This window comes from Cottoperca gobio, chromosome 17 (genome assembly GCF_900634415.1).
Source record: "Cottoperca gobio chromosome 17, fCotGob3.1, whole genome shotgun sequence".
Lineage (NCBI taxonomy): Eukaryota > Metazoa > Chordata > Actinopteri > Perciformes > Bovichtidae > Cottoperca > Cottoperca gobio.
This window is the reverse complement of record NC_041371.1, coordinates 17,006,802-17,025,012: the sequence shown is the minus strand read 5'-3', so window position 1 is coordinate 17,025,012 and position 18,211 is coordinate 17,006,802. Positions and strand designations below refer to the sequence as shown.

At 38.3% G+C, this 18,211-nt stretch overlaps 1 protein-coding gene across 1 annotated transcript in view; it reads left to right on the top strand.

Annotated features, from left to right (window-relative positions):
* Positions 1-234: 234 nt before the first annotated feature.
* LOC115022465 (solute carrier family 12 member 7-like) overlaps positions 235-18,211 on the top strand; it is a 32,522-nt gene continuing 14,545 nt past the window's right edge. Inside the window, 9 exon segments of the mRNA XM_029453446.1 lie at positions 235-1,054; positions 8,027-8,118; positions 9,125-9,256; positions 13,499-13,645; positions 15,477-15,531; positions 16,645-16,751; positions 16,753-16,776; positions 16,866-16,990; positions 17,746-17,850. Of these exon segments, the coding sequence (XP_029309306.1) occupies positions 907-1,054; positions 8,027-8,118; positions 9,125-9,256; positions 13,499-13,645; positions 15,477-15,531; positions 16,645-16,751; positions 16,753-16,776; positions 16,866-16,990; positions 17,746-17,850 (935 nt within the window). The 5' untranslated portion in view covers positions 235-906.

The window sequence follows — 18,211 nt, the reverse complement described above, 5'->3', positions numbered from 1 at the left end:
ATTCTTCCCACATACTGAAAACAATGCATGTTTACTTGTGGCTATTGTTTTGCAAAGCTCAATCCTTTCCCCCTGTGACACTCCATTGTAATCTATGCTAGAGGAAAGTTAGTGTCCAAGGTTTCCAAGGCGTTTCCTTTACTGGCACAATACGTGTTTGCATGTGAGCATGTGGTGCTGCTCTATGCTGAACACCAGCACTTCACCACTACCCATAATGCACTGTGGGAAAGGCACCGCCCATTTTGTTTACCTGAAGGAAACCAGAGACGGAAACTACCAGGAAAGGAAGAAGAGGAAAGAAAAAACACAGCCTGAAGAACAGAAAAGTTTGTTTTTGGATTGTCCTCGTTAAATAGGAGCGAGTTGTTTTGTTTTAAGTCAAATTGGATTTTATAGATACTTTGGAGTCTTTTATAGATACTTTTACAGTTTGTTTCCCTACCATTTTAGCATTACAAAGGTGTAAGTGAGGGAAGTGGGACGTTCAAAGTAATGGGAGGAGCTGCAGGGTTCTCCATGTATGGACTCCAACTCTGTTTGTATGGTAAATAGAGGGTCACATGGGGCAATAGTCTTGGAGCAGTGGGGGAGAAAGGGAGGGAAAGGAACAAGGAGAGTGTGAAGTGATACTCTGCGGGACTTTGGCCTGCCTAATGTGCAGGAGGCAGCAATTTCACCCTGAGTTTAGAGGACACTGGATCCCACTACACAGAGGAATGAAAGAAAATATTTAGAGTGAGTGCCATGTTGAAGTCAAACTAAAACTTTGACTGCCTCAACAGGAACTTAATTTGACTTCCTTTGGATATATTTTCTCCACCCTGTGGGGGTGAAGGTTCAACAGCTAGTGTCATTCTGGTAGTCGTCACTGAACAGTTTCTTCAATACAATTGAAGAGCAAAGATGCCTACCAACTTCACTGTAGTACCAGTGGAGGATGCAGAGGGTGGCAGCAGCAGTGCAGCTGCAGCTGGAAGCAGCAAACCTGTCAGTTTGGGCAAAATCTTTGGGGAGAAAGATGATGAGGACAACTTACAAGGATCTCACTCAGGTAAGAATACGGAGTACATTGTAAACATGCTCACAAACAGGCTACACTACACTACGCTTCCAATATCCTTTTATCTGTTCGGGGACATGAGGTAGCTGGAACTTATCCTAGAAAATTAAGATAGGTGTTTGATCAACTGTATGCGTCATTGTATAATTGAATGTGTGGAAACGGAAGCACACTGACACAAGCAGTCAGACACATGTTATGGCAGGCACATGCTGTACACACACACACACATATAGTTTTTAAGTGTGATGTCGTTCAACTCTCTGCAACTTGCAGGGCAGCTTGATTGGTGTGAGAGGAAGGGGGGGGGGGGGGGGCGGGCTGTGTGTCGTGAACATTTTCAGGCATGCACAAATGGAACGGTAGAAATGTGTAATATCTTAATTTTAAACCTTTTAAAGGTACAATGTGTCAGATATGGTCAAAGTTTTAGTTAAAAAAATGAACTAACATTATCAACAGGTGAACATGTGAAGAGGTTACAGTGTTTACGTTATGTAGCGGGCCTTGTTTGTAGCAGATTTTTATAATTATTACCAAATATATATTTATCTCAATTGACAATTAACTAATAACTCAAAATTATGAATTATAAATACATTAATTGGTACAAAAGGTGAAGGAGAGTTATGGGGGTCAACTTCGACTCTCAGAAATACTTTTGTATTGAGTAACAGAATTGAAATACCTCGGAGAACTACCCACCCATACTAAAGAAAGATTGATATAATCATAATTAATGTGGTCTCATAATTTGAGTTCTGCTACGGAGTTCTGGCCCGGTGTACAGGGACCTGATAGTTCATACACACACAAATCACTGGATCGTGTTCTTTATAAATGAAATGATTACTGAACTGTAAAACTACAAAACTTAGCTGTTAAAACAGAAAGGTAAATGAGTGCAATGAAGGGAACAATGAATAAATGAAAGCGGACCACGTGTGGCCAGGTAGAATCAGTGACAGATATCTTTGTTTGAGGTTTACCCATTAAACTGAATTTTAATAGATTAATACATCAGTTGAGAGTTTAAGAAGCACCACGGAGGATTGTGAAGCAAATATAAACTTCAACATTTAGAGAGATCTTACTTTTGGTCTAAAGTCTCTTATTTAATTCTTAATTTCCTCATTAGTAATATAATCAAGCATCTCATTAAGCTAACATCAACTCGTGAAAACACATGAGCATGTTTTGTTTCACCTGCCGGTTCTGATGGACGGATAAAGTTGCGTTGGCGGGAGTGCTAGCAGGTTCAGTTTGGACCTCGCTCCCGTGGCCTGGATCCCCCGAGGATTAGAGTTGATATATATATATTGATGAGTTGATGCATATATATCTATATGTGCATATGTATGTATACTTTTCTGCAAGGGAAATAAGTGAAATAACATCAAATCAATCAGTCAGTATGGATGAGCTTCAGGGGTCCTTGCATTTGGAGAAGAGGAGAAAGTAGGGGGAGGAGATTTGTAGCTTGACACACCCTAATTTATTTGATCAAACTCATTATGTTCCTATTAATGAAACATGTTAGCTCAGCACAACATATCAATTAAAGTACATTTTATTTTGCATTCAACATCAGTTTCTTTGTTTCAAGTTGGATCTGTCTCTGTGTGTCTGCAACTTATCTCTGGTCAGGAATGTGTAATGACCATAAAAAGGGGTTGGAGTCAAACTCGAGCAGCTTAATATTGTTCTTTCAGTTTCTGCTGGTCTGTCCTATTACAGAAATAAATATTCTGTAATAATATATATTTGCAGTCACCAGGCTACTGCCAGTGCCTGGTGCAAACCCTTTTTATAATAACTTAAACTTATTATTTACAGATTATTTGATGGGAATAACATGGATCTCTGTTTTGCTAGCTATTTTGACTAAGATAATGAATGAATTTACTATTAAATACATTTAAATATGTGATTTAACTTCACCAAATAAATTATTATTGTTATTATTATTATTATTATGATTATTATTATTATTGTTATTGTGTTTCACTAGAGTCAAAAGATGAGATGGCAGCTCCTGAAAGTTACTTTCCTTTATTAGGACTTTAGGTGGCGTTTTTTCTCACTTATGATTGGATTTAGCCATGGCCTCATTGAATTATGGGAAATACAATAAAAAGTACATTTAGATTTTGAAATGTTTTTATTGAATTTTCTAAATCAATTGATTGGGGGCAAACCGAAGCACTTGGAGGAAACCCTTGCTGACATGGGGAGGAACATTACGACCCCACACAGATTGAAGTCTGTGGTCTGTCCACGAGGCCGCCGTGCCAGCACACAGCTATCGATGGTGGAAGGGGCTAAGGCCCTGCAGAAGTCTCAGTGGGATATGGACTCCTCCCGCCTCTCCTTCACCTTCTTCCTCAAACAGATAAAGTTACAGATTATTTTCTAGTCTGAGCGCCTTAGAGACTTTGGGCTCTGGCTCAAGGTTGAGGGCCTGTAAAACAGTAAGGGACTCCGCCTCCTCCAACTCCTGACGGAGGGCATCCTGCTCATCCCTCAGCCCCTGGATCAGCCCCTGATCCTCTCTCATCCTATTGGCGTGAGACTTTTTCTCTGCCTTAAGTTGTTGCTGACTGGTGTGTTTGTGTTGCTGCAACTGCTCACTCAGCTCTCCTCTCCAGGTCTCGTTTGTGAGTAACTCTACCTGTTCCCCTAGAGACTTGTTCTCTTTTGTCTCTATCTCCAGCCTGGTAGAGAGCTCTCTGACCTTCTCCTCCTGACAGGCAATACGTTGCTCTGCATCCTAGAGGTGATCCTTAAATAACCTCAATCTGGGTACCGAGAGCCTCGTTTGCTGTCTCGCAGTCCTCACTTGTTGGAGCCTAAGTGTGACAGATTCAGTTTGAAGATTATAGTCCTGTTAACAAAAGTTGATGAGAGACAGAGCTGGGGAGAGGTCCCACGAGGGGATCGTCCCACACAGAGCAATAAAAAATGGAACAAACAGTTGAATCTTCGTATTGAAAAATCAACTCCAAAATGTCTCAAAAAAGATTTTTGTGAATGGAAAGGACTTTCCACAGGTGTCCGTAAACCTGTCCCTTTACAGTATCACTCAATTTGTAGGAAACCGAGAAAGACTAATTAATTGATCATGGACTCATTTATTTATCTCTTTGCATGCAACTATACGCAATGAGACTCCCACCCCTCCCTCTCTCTCACACACTGTCCCCATAGACCTGCAGTAACTGTGCCAAGCTAGGCACATTTGGGTAGTAAACATACCTTCAAAGTTCTGCTTGCAGAGACACTTAATGCAGCAGATGCAGATATATCTTGGCTTTTAGTCCATCAGGGGTTTTCTCTAAAAAAAAATCACTGGATCCTACATTTCCCATAAAACCATCCAATTATCAGGGTTATTTTCTCAGACTATAGAAAACCGCAGATGAATTACACAACGGTTTTCACAGGCTGAGCCATTTCTCTCTTCTCTTCATAATAATGAGTAAAATGAGCTTGATGTGAAAAATCTGTGGTGTGCCTCTTTAGGAAAATAAATAAAAACACATATTTCTTTTTTCATTTTTCAAATCAAAGTATTCCTTTGTAGGGAGCCCTGCACTATAATAAAACACTTTATTAGTGGCAGTACAGGGTGTACGTTTACTCTTTATGTGTTTCACTGTAAAAGCAGAAGTCACAGAACGTGCAGCGCTCAAAGGGTCACACAGCCATGTGTGGCGGCACTGTGCTGATTAGACAAGATGTCATCTGTATAAACAGTAACATCTCAGTACCATCATTTTCCAAAGCAGTATCCTATGACCAGTGTCCTGTTTCATAATGTTCCACTTTCTTTTTTTAGTATTCTTAGTATTCTCTAGGCTGCACACAAAACATTTGTTTTAGGTTATCCAGGTCTTGAAGAAACCTTTATTTGATTTAAATTAAATGTTCGGTAAAATATACATCATCCAAAATGTCTTACCTCAAGATTGCTTTCTCGGTAGCTGGTTTTTATATACATTCAAATGTGTTAAATTATTAATAATAATAATAATAATAATAATAATAATAATAATAATAATAATAATAATAAATAATCGTTTAAGCTTCATCAAATATCAAGTAAAGAAATGCAGAAAAATTCATGAAAATTAAAACATATATGACAACATTTTACATTCAACTTTATCGTAAACAGGGAGCATGGAGTGAAAGGAGACAGGGTTATCTGATTGTACCTATTTGAAGCTAATGTACTTGCAAGATTCTTGCTGTTCGGAGTTAAAAGTAAAAAAGTAAAAGCGTCGGCTAAATGAACTGTATTGTAATGTAACGTAATGTTTAAGGAAAAGTTTATTCGCTGTCTGCCAGAGAGTTCGATGAGAAGATCAATACATCACGTCTGAGAGTGGTATTTATTTTATCATCTAACCACTGGCAGATTCCAAAAGCAAATTAGCGTATTTCCTAAAATATCATACTATTCCATGACAGCTGGGGTATTGGGCAGTATTTATTTGGACAAATTTTCCACAATAACCTTTCAGCATAATTGTAATTCTACGTAGTGGTACCCCAGGGTACGCATTTTTCTAGAAAAGGGAAAACAAAAGTCAGAATTTGAAAATAAAGCACTCATCCTGCAGCTCTCCTCCCTCCCCGCTCTGTCTTAAGCCCCTCCCACTATACGAGCGTGCGCTTCGTACATTCATTGCGCACAAGTCATTCATTACAAACATCATACCGATTGTGATCGTGATTTAAGAGCACAAAATTGTTTACAAGAGCACAACGTTCTTCATAGATCTAGCCTCTTAATTTGGCTCTCAAAGTGCATCAGATTGATTAATTTGACTTTATGCATGATGTTTCCAAAGTCCAAAAGTAATCGTGTTAAATAATCCTGATCTCAATATTGACCAAAATAATTGGGATTATGATTTTGCCATAATCGAACAACCCCGTGTTAAGGTCAGTTTCAATCCTTTATCGTCATGTGGATTAAACACATCAAATTTTCATCCTGGGGATTAAACACAGCCCCTTCTGGGAACTGTAGCCGACTGCGGAAAAGGATGTTAATAAATAGCATTGATTTCCATGTGTTAGCCTGAGGGTGGGCTTACTGCCAACAGTGCAGTGATTCGAAAGGAAGTTTATTTTTAGTGTCCCCTGTCACTTTTGTTTGGTTGGATTGTCACTTGTGTAGTTCTTCACCAAACCGGTATGACTCTCAGTCACTCACTGAATGTATAGGGTGTGCATGGTTAGGGTGTCATACACATCATCCAAATACATCTTGGTATTCTGTATCAACATATGTTAATCATTTAGCAGCATGTTATACAACTTCATGTAATGTCCTTGATGAACTGAGCCTCTAGGACACGCTGCTGTTGAACATAAAGACATATGGACATCTGCTGGTTAACACCATTACTGCATGTGAAGCTTTTCAACAATGTGGATTTTGTGTAAGCAAGTGAAAGAACTCTGTGAGTATGATAGAGATACTCACACCTTTACAGCCAATTGTGAATGAATGTAACTTGCTGCATTCATTGATAAAGGAAGATCTCTTTCTTTCAGTAGCGTTTAACGGTAGGATTAGGAATGCGACTGAAGTTAGGACGTAGTTATAAATCAGTGCCTAAGCATCTAGTAATAGCAAGCTTTATTCATCCATCTGTATGACATAGTTTATTACAGCTGTCTTCATACTGCCTATGTGTTTCTTTATTGTTTTTTCTATTGTATTACCAATATGTTGTTTAGTGTTCAGTCATATATTAATATAAAAATGACCCCCTGCCCCTGGAAGCCCCAGATGACTTTCCGTGTGACATGTTTGGATGAAAATAGGATTTTCTATGAAATTGCAGACAATTACATTCTGCCATGTTCCTGACAATGTGATCAGACATATAATATGTGGTTCTTTTAGATTAAATGTATATATATCATTGTGTGTCACAAACCATCTGTGACATAAATACATATTCATTCATTCGCATTCCATAGCAAGACAGAGAAGTCTCCCTATTTCCTTTGTTTCGCCTAATATAATCCCTTGTGACATGGGTGACTGTGGAATGACGCAAAACTAACACAGATTACAGATCTAACCCTGAAATTTATCATCATGCACATTGGGGTTTTAGATGTTCCATCAAGATCCTTTCAGTTTGTTTTAAGGACTGAGATTCTGGCTCGTAGCCCGATGAGGGACTTCCCAGCTCATCATTGCATGCTATATTTTGTTACAATCCTCACGTCATGTGCATCCACAGTACACTGTTCTTTTTACTAAATGCTCCTCAGTAATCTCTGAACCACTGAACAGTTCTTCAAGGCAATGAAGACAACAGTGTGATCTAGTGTGGTAACATACCAAACCTAATAAACTGAGACCACGCCATAACAACCAGGGGCAAAAGAAACCAAATTGAGAAGCCACATCTTAATGTCACTCTATACTGCTTTGTCTTTACAAAAGCTAATTGTAGCAAAAGGTTCAACTTTGGGCAAAGCCTTAATTTGTCTGTCTTCTCTAAAAACCGCATTGGATCCTATTATGACAAAATAGTTGAGAAGAAACAGCTTGATGATTCACTGGTCCCATACCTTATGCTTATTTTACACAGGAAATGCAGCCTAGTCTCCTAAAGTTCACGTTCCCATACAAAGAAACTGCATTGTCAACAAAGACACAAATATAACGCTATTGAAAATCTACAGTTTGAATAACCCGTAGAGGAATATGTGTATGGTTATCACCCTTACATTCCCACTACTACTTCTGTAACTACGACACTACTACACCTACGACTACGTTAGGCCTCCATCGCTGCTTCTAATACAGTATAGTGCTGCTACAGCTGTTACGGTTACTACACAATAACAGTACCTGATGATCCTGCTGCCTTCCCTTGTTCCTCCTGTGCACCTTACAGTATGGGTGTTTTCCCTTTTGTATCCTACTAGGAGATAACAGTCAGAGAGAGTCTACTCCATTCATCAACTCAGACGACGACAGAGAACAATATTATGAAGGCAAGAACATGGCCCTGTTTGAGGTAAGACGAGAAATGAGTTTTCTCCAAATTTAATCCGACACTGTTTATGAATGTCAAAACATTTGATGCTTATGTACAAAAGAATTGGCATTGCATGCATTGTCCAAATTCATGTTGCATATGATCTATTGTACAGACAGATTATAGCATTAGGTCGTGTGACATAAGATGTATGAATAACTATTAACAGTTAAGTTATTGTTAGTTGCTGACACAAGAGTTAAACACACAGCTATATGATCTAAAGGTTTATGACTCCAAACCTTCAGATGGAAAAATGTGAATCATATTTGTAATGATAATATTAAAAAATATTCATTCATAGAGTACGTCTCAAAAACCAGGTTACACATATGGCCGCACATATAAATCAATAATAAAAATAAGTATGAGTAGTTTTGATTATAAAACAGATAAATACAGTAATGTAAGATAAAATAAAAAATAAAAGCACAACTAAACTCCCATGCTTGGATATACCCATATTTAAACTTGGCCTTCATTTTGATCTCAACTACTCATCTGTAAAGTTTTGTGACTGCATCTTGCACAGTTGTGACGCTATCGCTGTGAGAAAAGCTGTCCGCTGACAGACATACAGAAATATGAACACCTGCTAAAGTACTCAAAACGACTTCTGTGGTAGGTTAAGCTACAGTAGGTGTCTCCAGGAGAACATTTTGTAATACCACCCACACGCTGTTGCAACTGCTAATCAATTCTGAACATACTGGTAGCCGGTGTAAGGTGTCATATCCAGACTATTAGCTGAGGTCTTTCCCTCAGTGCGGTGGCCCAACAATATCATTACATAAGGAAGCTTAACACTAATTTCCAGATTTTTAACCAGAACCAAGACCTGTGATCACGTCACTCCTGTTTACAATGTCTATGTGCACCTGCTAGCAGTGGAACTGCGGAGTGCTAACAATACAAACTGTGCAGATATATTAAAGTGTTTATTTTATTTGTTCATGCATTTCTCTCTCTCTCTGTCTCTCTGCAGGAGGAAATAGACAGTAACCCTATGGTATCGTCTCTTCTCAACAGGCTGGCCAACTACACCAACCTGACCCAGGGTGTTCGTGAGCATGAGGAGGCCGAGAACGAGGAAGGGGTCAGGAGGGTCATGGTCACGGTATGGACCTGACTTTTGAGCTAGTGAAAATTTTGAATACTGAAAGTTACAGATTGTACGTTTTCAAGCCTACGTGATCTTTTGTAGGCATTGTCAGATTTGACAGCCAACACACTTGCTGTAGCAACTAATTCTAGCAGTTTTTTACCATCTAAAGTACATTTCAATAGAGCACTTTAGCAATGGTTCCAATGCAGGGTAATGTTTGTTGGCGCCTTTAAATGCATTTATTTACTCCAACTAGTTTCCTTGGAGCATTTTCTTACTGGTACCTGAAATAACACGCCCCCACCAAAGTGGCCCCCTCGTGTTGTTATAATGCATTACCCCCCAAACTGTAGTTCTCATGTGGGTCGTTGTTCTGAGGTGTTTCATTTTCCACATTTGGTCTATCGTCTTTACATCAACATGTATTTTAAAGAGAACTACTTCCACCTGTGTTAAAGAAATCCATTCAATGTTTCTGTAAAATGATTTAGTAAAGCCACATTGGAAAAGAGAAATTGTTTAGTTATTAGTTATCGAATACATACAGAGGCAGTATAATGAGTTTCAGCTAAATAATAGTTCCTTCTTTTCAGTTTTACTGTTTATGAAGCTTTGAATACAGTTTGAGTTCAGTTTACTGTAGACTTTGACTTTGGGATGATATCACGAGGAGATAAGGCCGATCATGAACATCTGTAGAGAATGGACTGTATTGTGAAAAATACGTGCCATGTTCCTCAGATCTTTCATCTTGTGAGATTTGTAGATTTTGCATTGCCTGTCGAACAACAGACATACAGTAAACTGTTGCCTGGAGAATATCTAAATGTGTAATCTTTGTGGTTCAGATTTGGGTTTATGTCATTGCTGTATAGCAAATGCACACTGTGATGACGTGGCTATTACCACAAAAAGAAATTCTTAGAAACTGATAAACGATCTTTGTGATGTTTTTAAAGAGTCGGTTTTATCTTTGACCATTTTTCAAAATGATTTATTTTCTTTTTTATTGGCTTGGTCTTTTCAGATTTGTTCCTCTATGATTTTTTATTTTTTTACTGTATTATATCAAGCTTTATGAGTGTTAGGACCATGACACTTTATTTCTGTATAACTATGACGATATAAATTTAAGTGTTAAATTCACATCAGATGAACATTGTAGGAAATAGATTTGTGGGACAGAACGTAATTAGATATGTCACATTTTTCCATGTATATGTAATGTATGTATACAAAATGAATAGAAAGTTACTTTACAGGATTTTCAGAGCTTACCATTTGCAAAATTGTTGCCAATTCATTTTCTGTTTTTTTGACAAACAGTCGGCTCATTTGGCTTCTATCTGAGAGAAACCTCTGCATTACACGCACTAGTGCATCTTCTAGAGTGGAATATTAAATTCAGCACAAAAAGCAACACAATTTATGTGTCCTGCAGCCAGTAGCTTATCATAACCATTGTCAGAGTGCTGCTCAGCCCTAAACTTTTTGATGGTATCAGTCGGCTGCTGCATGAATCCATGTGAAAGGTTTGCTAAATAGAACAACAACAGAACTAATGACAAGTGGAAGTGGGTCAGATAGCAAGTTAAGATGGAATACAGAGATATTTTGAGGCAGATAGTAAGAGACGAGCTATTGTTTCCTTTTGAATCTATCCAAATGTAATCGTTTGAGGCTCATACACTCAGGACCTTTTCAGAAAGCGGGTGTGCGTAATACAGCATAAACAGAATACATTACTAGTTAAACCAAACATCATGACACTTTCTGTTGGCCCACAGAGTGGTTTTTAAACACCTTAATATTGTTTCTTTGATAATACCTTGATAACGGCAGAGCAACCTCTCAAGCAAAGTCACAAGATCAATAGCACCTTCTTTGTACTTAGCCCAGTGTACATAGCCTGCTTGGCGTGGGAAAAACAATTGAAATCACCAACACTGGACTAGTAACATTCATGTGGAGGTCAAAGAGTGTGTGTAGCAGCGTCCGTTTACTGCCAGTCACCTTCTTACTGCTGCAGACTGGCCAGTAAACTTCACTCGGTTTAGAGAGGCAAACTACTGTATGACCTCCGTCCCAATGGACAAAAAACCCACAAACACCTACTTATTTTTGGCTTCTGTCTTTAGTTGAAAAGGGAACAATTGTCATCCAATCCCGGGACTGTTGTTTACTTAACTTGTTTTCCGGCTCGTACCCAACGAGAAAAAAAACAGAAAGGCATCTCCGTCTACTGGCAGTGCCTTTCTTTTGGCAGGTTTCCACATGTAAAACCTGCATATATGCACTCATTTTGGGGGGGAAATATATGTCTGTGGTGTGGGAGGTTGTTTTTGAGCTCCATTCTGACACTCACAGAGAAAGATAGAGCTACATGTAAATATGCACATGAGGCCAGTCTGAGGCGGAGTACAGAGTGTTTGTATGTAAGGAGTTAGGTATAATTTAAATATCATCCGGTGTGCAAAAGCTGTCATGTGTGGGAACAAATGTCATATCAATTAGTAAACTATTAAGCAGCTGCTGTTTCCCCGTTTCCAGTGTCCATGCTATGTTAAGCTAACCAGCTTTAGCTTCATAACTAAGGCCTGATATGAGAGTAGCATTGATTTTCTGATACAATAAGAACGTGAATAATTCCTTTTAGGATTGTCTCTTTTAGAAAACAAACTGAAGATCCCTGCGCATTGTAGCATTAACAAGCACTAAACTACCTGTTTTGTTTTTTTAGGGGGGCGGGGACTGAGATTTACAAATATTGAGCAGCTGCAAAGTCTAAATTCTGTTTCAAAGTCTGCACTCAAATAGGAATTCAATTATGGTGCTGAAGTTGTTTGTAAATAGTTAAAGGCAGTAATTTCAATATGCCTAAGAAAAACTAGAATCCAGCTGTAAAATATCCACAATGAATACATTCCAATTGTATGTAAACTCCCCTCAAGTCCCTCCAAATTCAAAGAAAGAAGAAAAAAAACATTGCACTCAATAGCCACATAACTTGTGGCAAAGCATTTACATGCTGCAGACAGTAGGGATTTAAATGAGTCAAATCAGATTAAATCATTGAGAATATGCTCCAATCACAACAATACTTGCCTCCTTGGTCATGTCTGAAACACAGTAGGACTGTAGTTTCGTTTAGACGCACTGATGATGTTTTAGTGAAACCCGCCCCCTGAAAGACAGCTGAGTGCACCGAAAGAGATTTGAGACAAAAAAATAAGACAGACTATGCAGAGAGAGTGAGGGGGAGAGAAACAGACACGAGAGGAAGACAGAGTAACACAAGAGAGAAGATGTGGGAGATCTGGAAATCAACATCAAGCACTTCACAGTATTTAGGAAAACAACTGAGGGAAATGGAGAAAGCACAGGACAAAGAGTTTGTACCTCGGAAAATGGTATGTACACTTACGCTTGGGGGGGGAAGTAGTTGAGGTATATATGTATTATAAGGAAAATAAAATAATTATGTGTATAGGTGGTTTTTCCACACTGTCAAAGACAAAAAGATACTCAGTGTGTATCTTTGAAATGTAACTTATAAGAAAATATTGAAAAACTTATTATGTTTTGTGATTCTGTATCGATTCTCAAAAACACTGCATTGATTTTTAATCAATAGTTTACATGCAAAAGATGTGCTCTGATCTTACAGGGACTGCGATAAATGCAGATGCATTCCAACTGTTCTGATTGCATCATGTGTTCTTTATTCTATGACAGTTTTCCTAAACTTAGATTTAAAAAAGCACAATATATTGCCTTTCATATATGTATCGCAATATATTACATTGTAACACCTGTATATATGTATTGTATCACCAGATTATTGTCAATACACAGCCCTATTTAACATGAAATGAAATAGCATACTATCTTTATTATTATTATTATTATTATTATTATTATTTTGAGAAAATCCAGCACCTCAAATTGGTCGAAACTAGAATTCCTGGGTTATTTCCAGAAAGTGTCATTTTAACTTTTTTTTTGGAATTCGATTATGCCCAATATAAAACTTACAGAGTTTGTGGGGCTGTTGGAATTTGAGACCACTGAGAATTTACTTTTCAATAAGAGAAGGAGGCATTCTGTGTCCAGCAGTTAAACCTTTAAATTGATTCTAGTGTGTGTGTGTGTGTGTGTGTGTGTGTGTGTGTGTGTGTGTGTGTGTGTGTGTGTGTGTGTGTGTGTGTGTGTGTGTGTGTGTGTGTGTGTGTGTATCCATCCATCCATCCACAGGTCCCCCAAATGGGAACCTTCATTGGAGTTTACTTGCCCTGCATGCAGAACATCCTGGGCGTGATTCTCTTTCTGCGTCTCACCTGGATCGTCGGCACAGCAGGAATCCTGGGATCCTTCGCCATCGTCTCCATGTGCTGCATCTGTGTGAGTCATTTATAAATCCAACTAAACCATATAGGATCCACCGAGTGGCTGCCCCTTACCCTCCGAGTAAGACGAAAGCGCTATAAAGGAAAGCATTGCGTTGGATTTATTGCAAGACAAAAAAAGTAATTGCGAAACGGAATGCTGCACAATATATAATATATAATCGTTTTATATCAATTATCAGGTTTCCATAATCGTTGGAAGCCAAAATAGTAAATAACATTTGAATAATTACACAGCCCTATACTTCACTTACGCCACGTGCTGAACATACGGATGTAACTTAAGTTATGTCACAAACGTACTTATTTTAACCCAAACCACCATCATCTTTCCGTAAACTTGACTAAAGTTCACGTTGATAAAATTGCGCCAAAGGATCGTTGTTACCAGTGTGTTAAAAGGTGAGGCCAAGGGGTCCTGACGCAGCATCCTTATGAGTTGGAAGTGAGAATGAAGGAATTCATTACTGTGAATGAAGGAAAAACAAACAGACAGAGTCCCTCTTGGCCATAATTTCATAAATGCCTGAACGGAACAACGATATATGAGGTTGAGTCCGAGATTTACGCATTGGTAGACAAACTGTAGGCCAATCAATACACCCTCCTCTGAATTTACAGTGTTGATTTATGACGACTTTGCAGTAATCTCCATGCCTTAACTCAGAGGAGGGTCCTCAAAACAAGCAGAACATGTGTGTCTTTTTTACAACCGTGGTTCGTACGTCAGTAGCTCCACGTCCAAACAGAGGGCTGACTGTTTGAACTTAAAATGCTCAGCACTCATGTGATATGATGTGATCAGTCTGTGCTTAACACCCGCCTACAATACACAGCCACCCTGACCGGCTCTGATGTTTTAGACCAGGGGCGGGGAACCTCCGGCCTCCAGGCCGTATACGGCCCGCGAGACCATTTGATCCGGCCATCGAGGTCATTCGTAAATGGTCCTTGATAGGAAAAAGTTTTCCCACCCCTGTTTTAGACCAAAGACATGACGGAGGCTAAAGATGTGATGTTGGTGCTGCTGTTATATTTGGATTTGGCATCTCTAAAGGCTTCATGTAATTAGTAGGGCAGGGTATTAAACTGCAATGCTTGTACATATTATGACTAAAATGTAGCATTTTGTTCTTGTTCTGTAAACAGTTTGTGCTAATCTTTGATTTGTTGATATGTATTTCTTATCGTCTTTTTCAATGAAACCCTGATTTTGACTGAGTGTTCAGTAAACGGTCATTTAATTACTTTGATCAGATAGTTCCTGTCTAAACCGAAGTTGTACATCGATAATAGATCATTTAGATAATTTTATTTAAACAAAGTTCTTGTACAACATGTAACCTTTGAAAAGTACTGCTGTCTCTCTTCTTCCTCTCTGTCATCTCTCATACATGACTCCAAATAAGGTCAAAGGTCATTCTTGCAAAAGTGTGGAGATTAACAATTTTTGGGGAAAGAAATTCAGACAACAAACTAAATTCCTCAAACCTAACAACCAGATTATTCAGATTTAGGTTCTTCTCTAAGTGACAATCTGGATTTGCATGGCAATGACTGATTGTAGCAGGTTACCATGGACTGATAACTTCTAACTGTATTTACGTATTTGTAGTATGTTCTTGAATGTCCAATAGCAGTCTTTGTTTTATGTCACCCCCTCTTTCTTTTACTGAATGATTTATTTTTTTAAGTGTTTTGTAAAAGAAAGAAAAATAAATATATATATATATATATATATATATATATATATATATATCAGTCTGCACACATCTCTCTTTTCTTCCATCCATAACCTAACATCTGTCCTCTTTCTCTCCACGCAGACCTTGCTCACAGCCATATCAATGAGCGCCATAGCAACCAATGGAGTTGTCCCAGGTACATTATGAATTGTTGCATTCATTATTTTTACTATTTCACCAGCGGTATTTAAATGCAATGGCTTGCAACCACAGCTGCAGCTTTAACAAATAAAGTATTTCATAATGATCAACATTCTGTAGCTATATTATGGTGATTGCATCACTACGACACAATCTTCTTTGGTTGTTTCCGTGAAAAAAAATAAATAAAATGTTGTAGTAATTATAGAGAAAGTAGAGGCAATAATAATGGTACTATTCCCACCACAAAATCCCCCGTAAATTGCTGCATTTTAATGCAATAAATCTTCAAATCACCTATTATTATTATTATTATTATTATTATTATTATTATTATTATTATTATTATTATTATTATTGTTGTTGTTTTTGTTATTATTATTATTATTATTATTATTATTTGCTTGGAAAACACCTGATACTTAAAAGTTTCTATAGAAAAATCCAAACTGTCTACAATAAACCTTTTAACTCAATATCTTTTTGTTTTTCCAACACATTAAGGGGAATTACAAATGTGCCCCCCCCCCCAACAATATTTACTCAAAGCTTCCCAAAAATGAAATAAATAATAACAGAGATAATAAAGTCAACATATAAATGATTTATGATGATGTGTGAATGGTTATTAAGTAAATAGACAAGTAAAATTGTTAATACGTTTTAACAGTGAGTTACAAAGCTGGTATAAACGTCCACATTATCCGGTCACATATTTCAAACCAACTCGTCAAGGTTGCCTAGTTATTTTGCAAATAATTTAAGAATTTCACCCTTTTTTTACTAAAAGTTATCAGGCTTTCCTTTTTAAGCAAAGATGAATATCTTCAAGCCAAGGTTTTACTGCTTTATCGGTCTGCATTATCGATATACAAAAAGTCTTGTTTACTCCAAAACAACTCTCACACTTCATTGCTGTGAGATCAAGGTAATGACTGAAGGTGAATCAGATGAGCATATGAACCTTTTGAACAACTAAGAGCTTCTCCCATCATCCCCAGTGGAAGTTAAAATGCAAAATAATGTGTTACCAAACTTTACAAAATAAAGTTTCAAATACCAAGGAATACATTTGGCAGTAACTAACCGCGATTTAATTTCCCCAAAGCCGGTGGCTCGTACTACATGATCTCCAGATCGTTGGGTCCAGAGTTTGGAGGAGCAGTGGGTCTCTGTTTCTATCTCGGAACCACCTTCGCTGGATCAATGTACATTACTGGGCACCATAGAGATTCTGCTGGTATGTCACTGCACTCGGACAGATAAGAGAGTCAGCCACATCAGAAGCGTTTAAATGACACGTTCACTCTCTTTTCTTCCCACTGCCAGACGTACATTGTTCCTACAGCAACAGTGTTTAAAGAAAGCGAAAGTGCAGCAATGTCCAACAATATGCGTGTCTACGGCACATGCTGCCTGCTCCTGATGGCTCTGGTAGTGTTTGTCGGGGTGAAGTAAGTAACCACACACACACACACACACACACACACACCAATGGTGTAGGTTTTGTTTCAACCATGGGTGGGGGGGACACATTTTAAGTGGGGTGTGTTGGGGTCTTCCAACATGAGGTTTTAAGAGTCAGGCACATTACTTTCTGCATTCTGGTGAATTTATTTTCAACAATTTATATAAAGAAAAACACAGAATTCAGGCACAAAGTGACAATTCAAAGTAAACATATGTAATGGAATATAATGCAGTAAGACTCTCATGCATTCTGTATTGCTTTCAAATATTTAATCTCCTGTAGAGCAACTCTTCTCATGTAATGTTATCCCTGCTAAGTCAGCACACATATATATATATATAGGCATGATTTCCCTCTCCTCTTTTGTGTCTTTTTGTGTTGCGGAGTAACTTCTTTAAATGTGCATGTCGCACATATTTACCTCAATGATAAATTCATTCATTTTATATATAGCTCATATGTGTTTCAGCAAGATTTGTGCTCATGTTCAAAACTCTGCACATTATTAACATTCCACATATCTGTGTTCTCTGAGAAACTGAGAATAAAGCTGTAATATTATGAAAACAAAGTCGTAACACTAAAGAAATCTCTTTCGGACCGCAGTGCGTGGTTGCCTGTGGTTGCATAGGGAGGGACACTTTGTGCATTTGGGTTGTGTGTGTGTGTATATATATAATACGGCTTGGACACACACACCAGCACACAGACTCACATGTATTTCCCTTCTTTCTGCAGGTATGTGAACAAACTGGCTCTAGTGTTTCTGGCCTGTGTGGTTCTCTCGATTATGGCCACTTACGCAGGAGTCATCAAGTCCATCATCGAACCGCCAGAGTTTAAGTGAGTCACTAACGGATGAATAAGAATATCTCATTAAACACTGTTTTCAACATTCTTATCAACAACATGCTAAATGTAACTCCTCCGGTGCCTAACACTGATGCAAAAGCACGGATGAGAAGAAATCCTTGCACTGCAGGTGATTCTGACTCTCAGTTGATTCTCATTGCAGGCTCAGTGTGTCTGATTTAATCGGTTGATTTTGTTGCATGTCAACATGTTAGATCAGGGAGTTTCTAAGTAGGACACTGCGGGGCCCAATCCTTATCCACTGCTCTAAGTTCACAGTCCCCATAATAATTTGGGGAGTGTAAACAGGAAGTATATTGATGCCATAGAGCGAGTGAGCGACGCTGTGGCC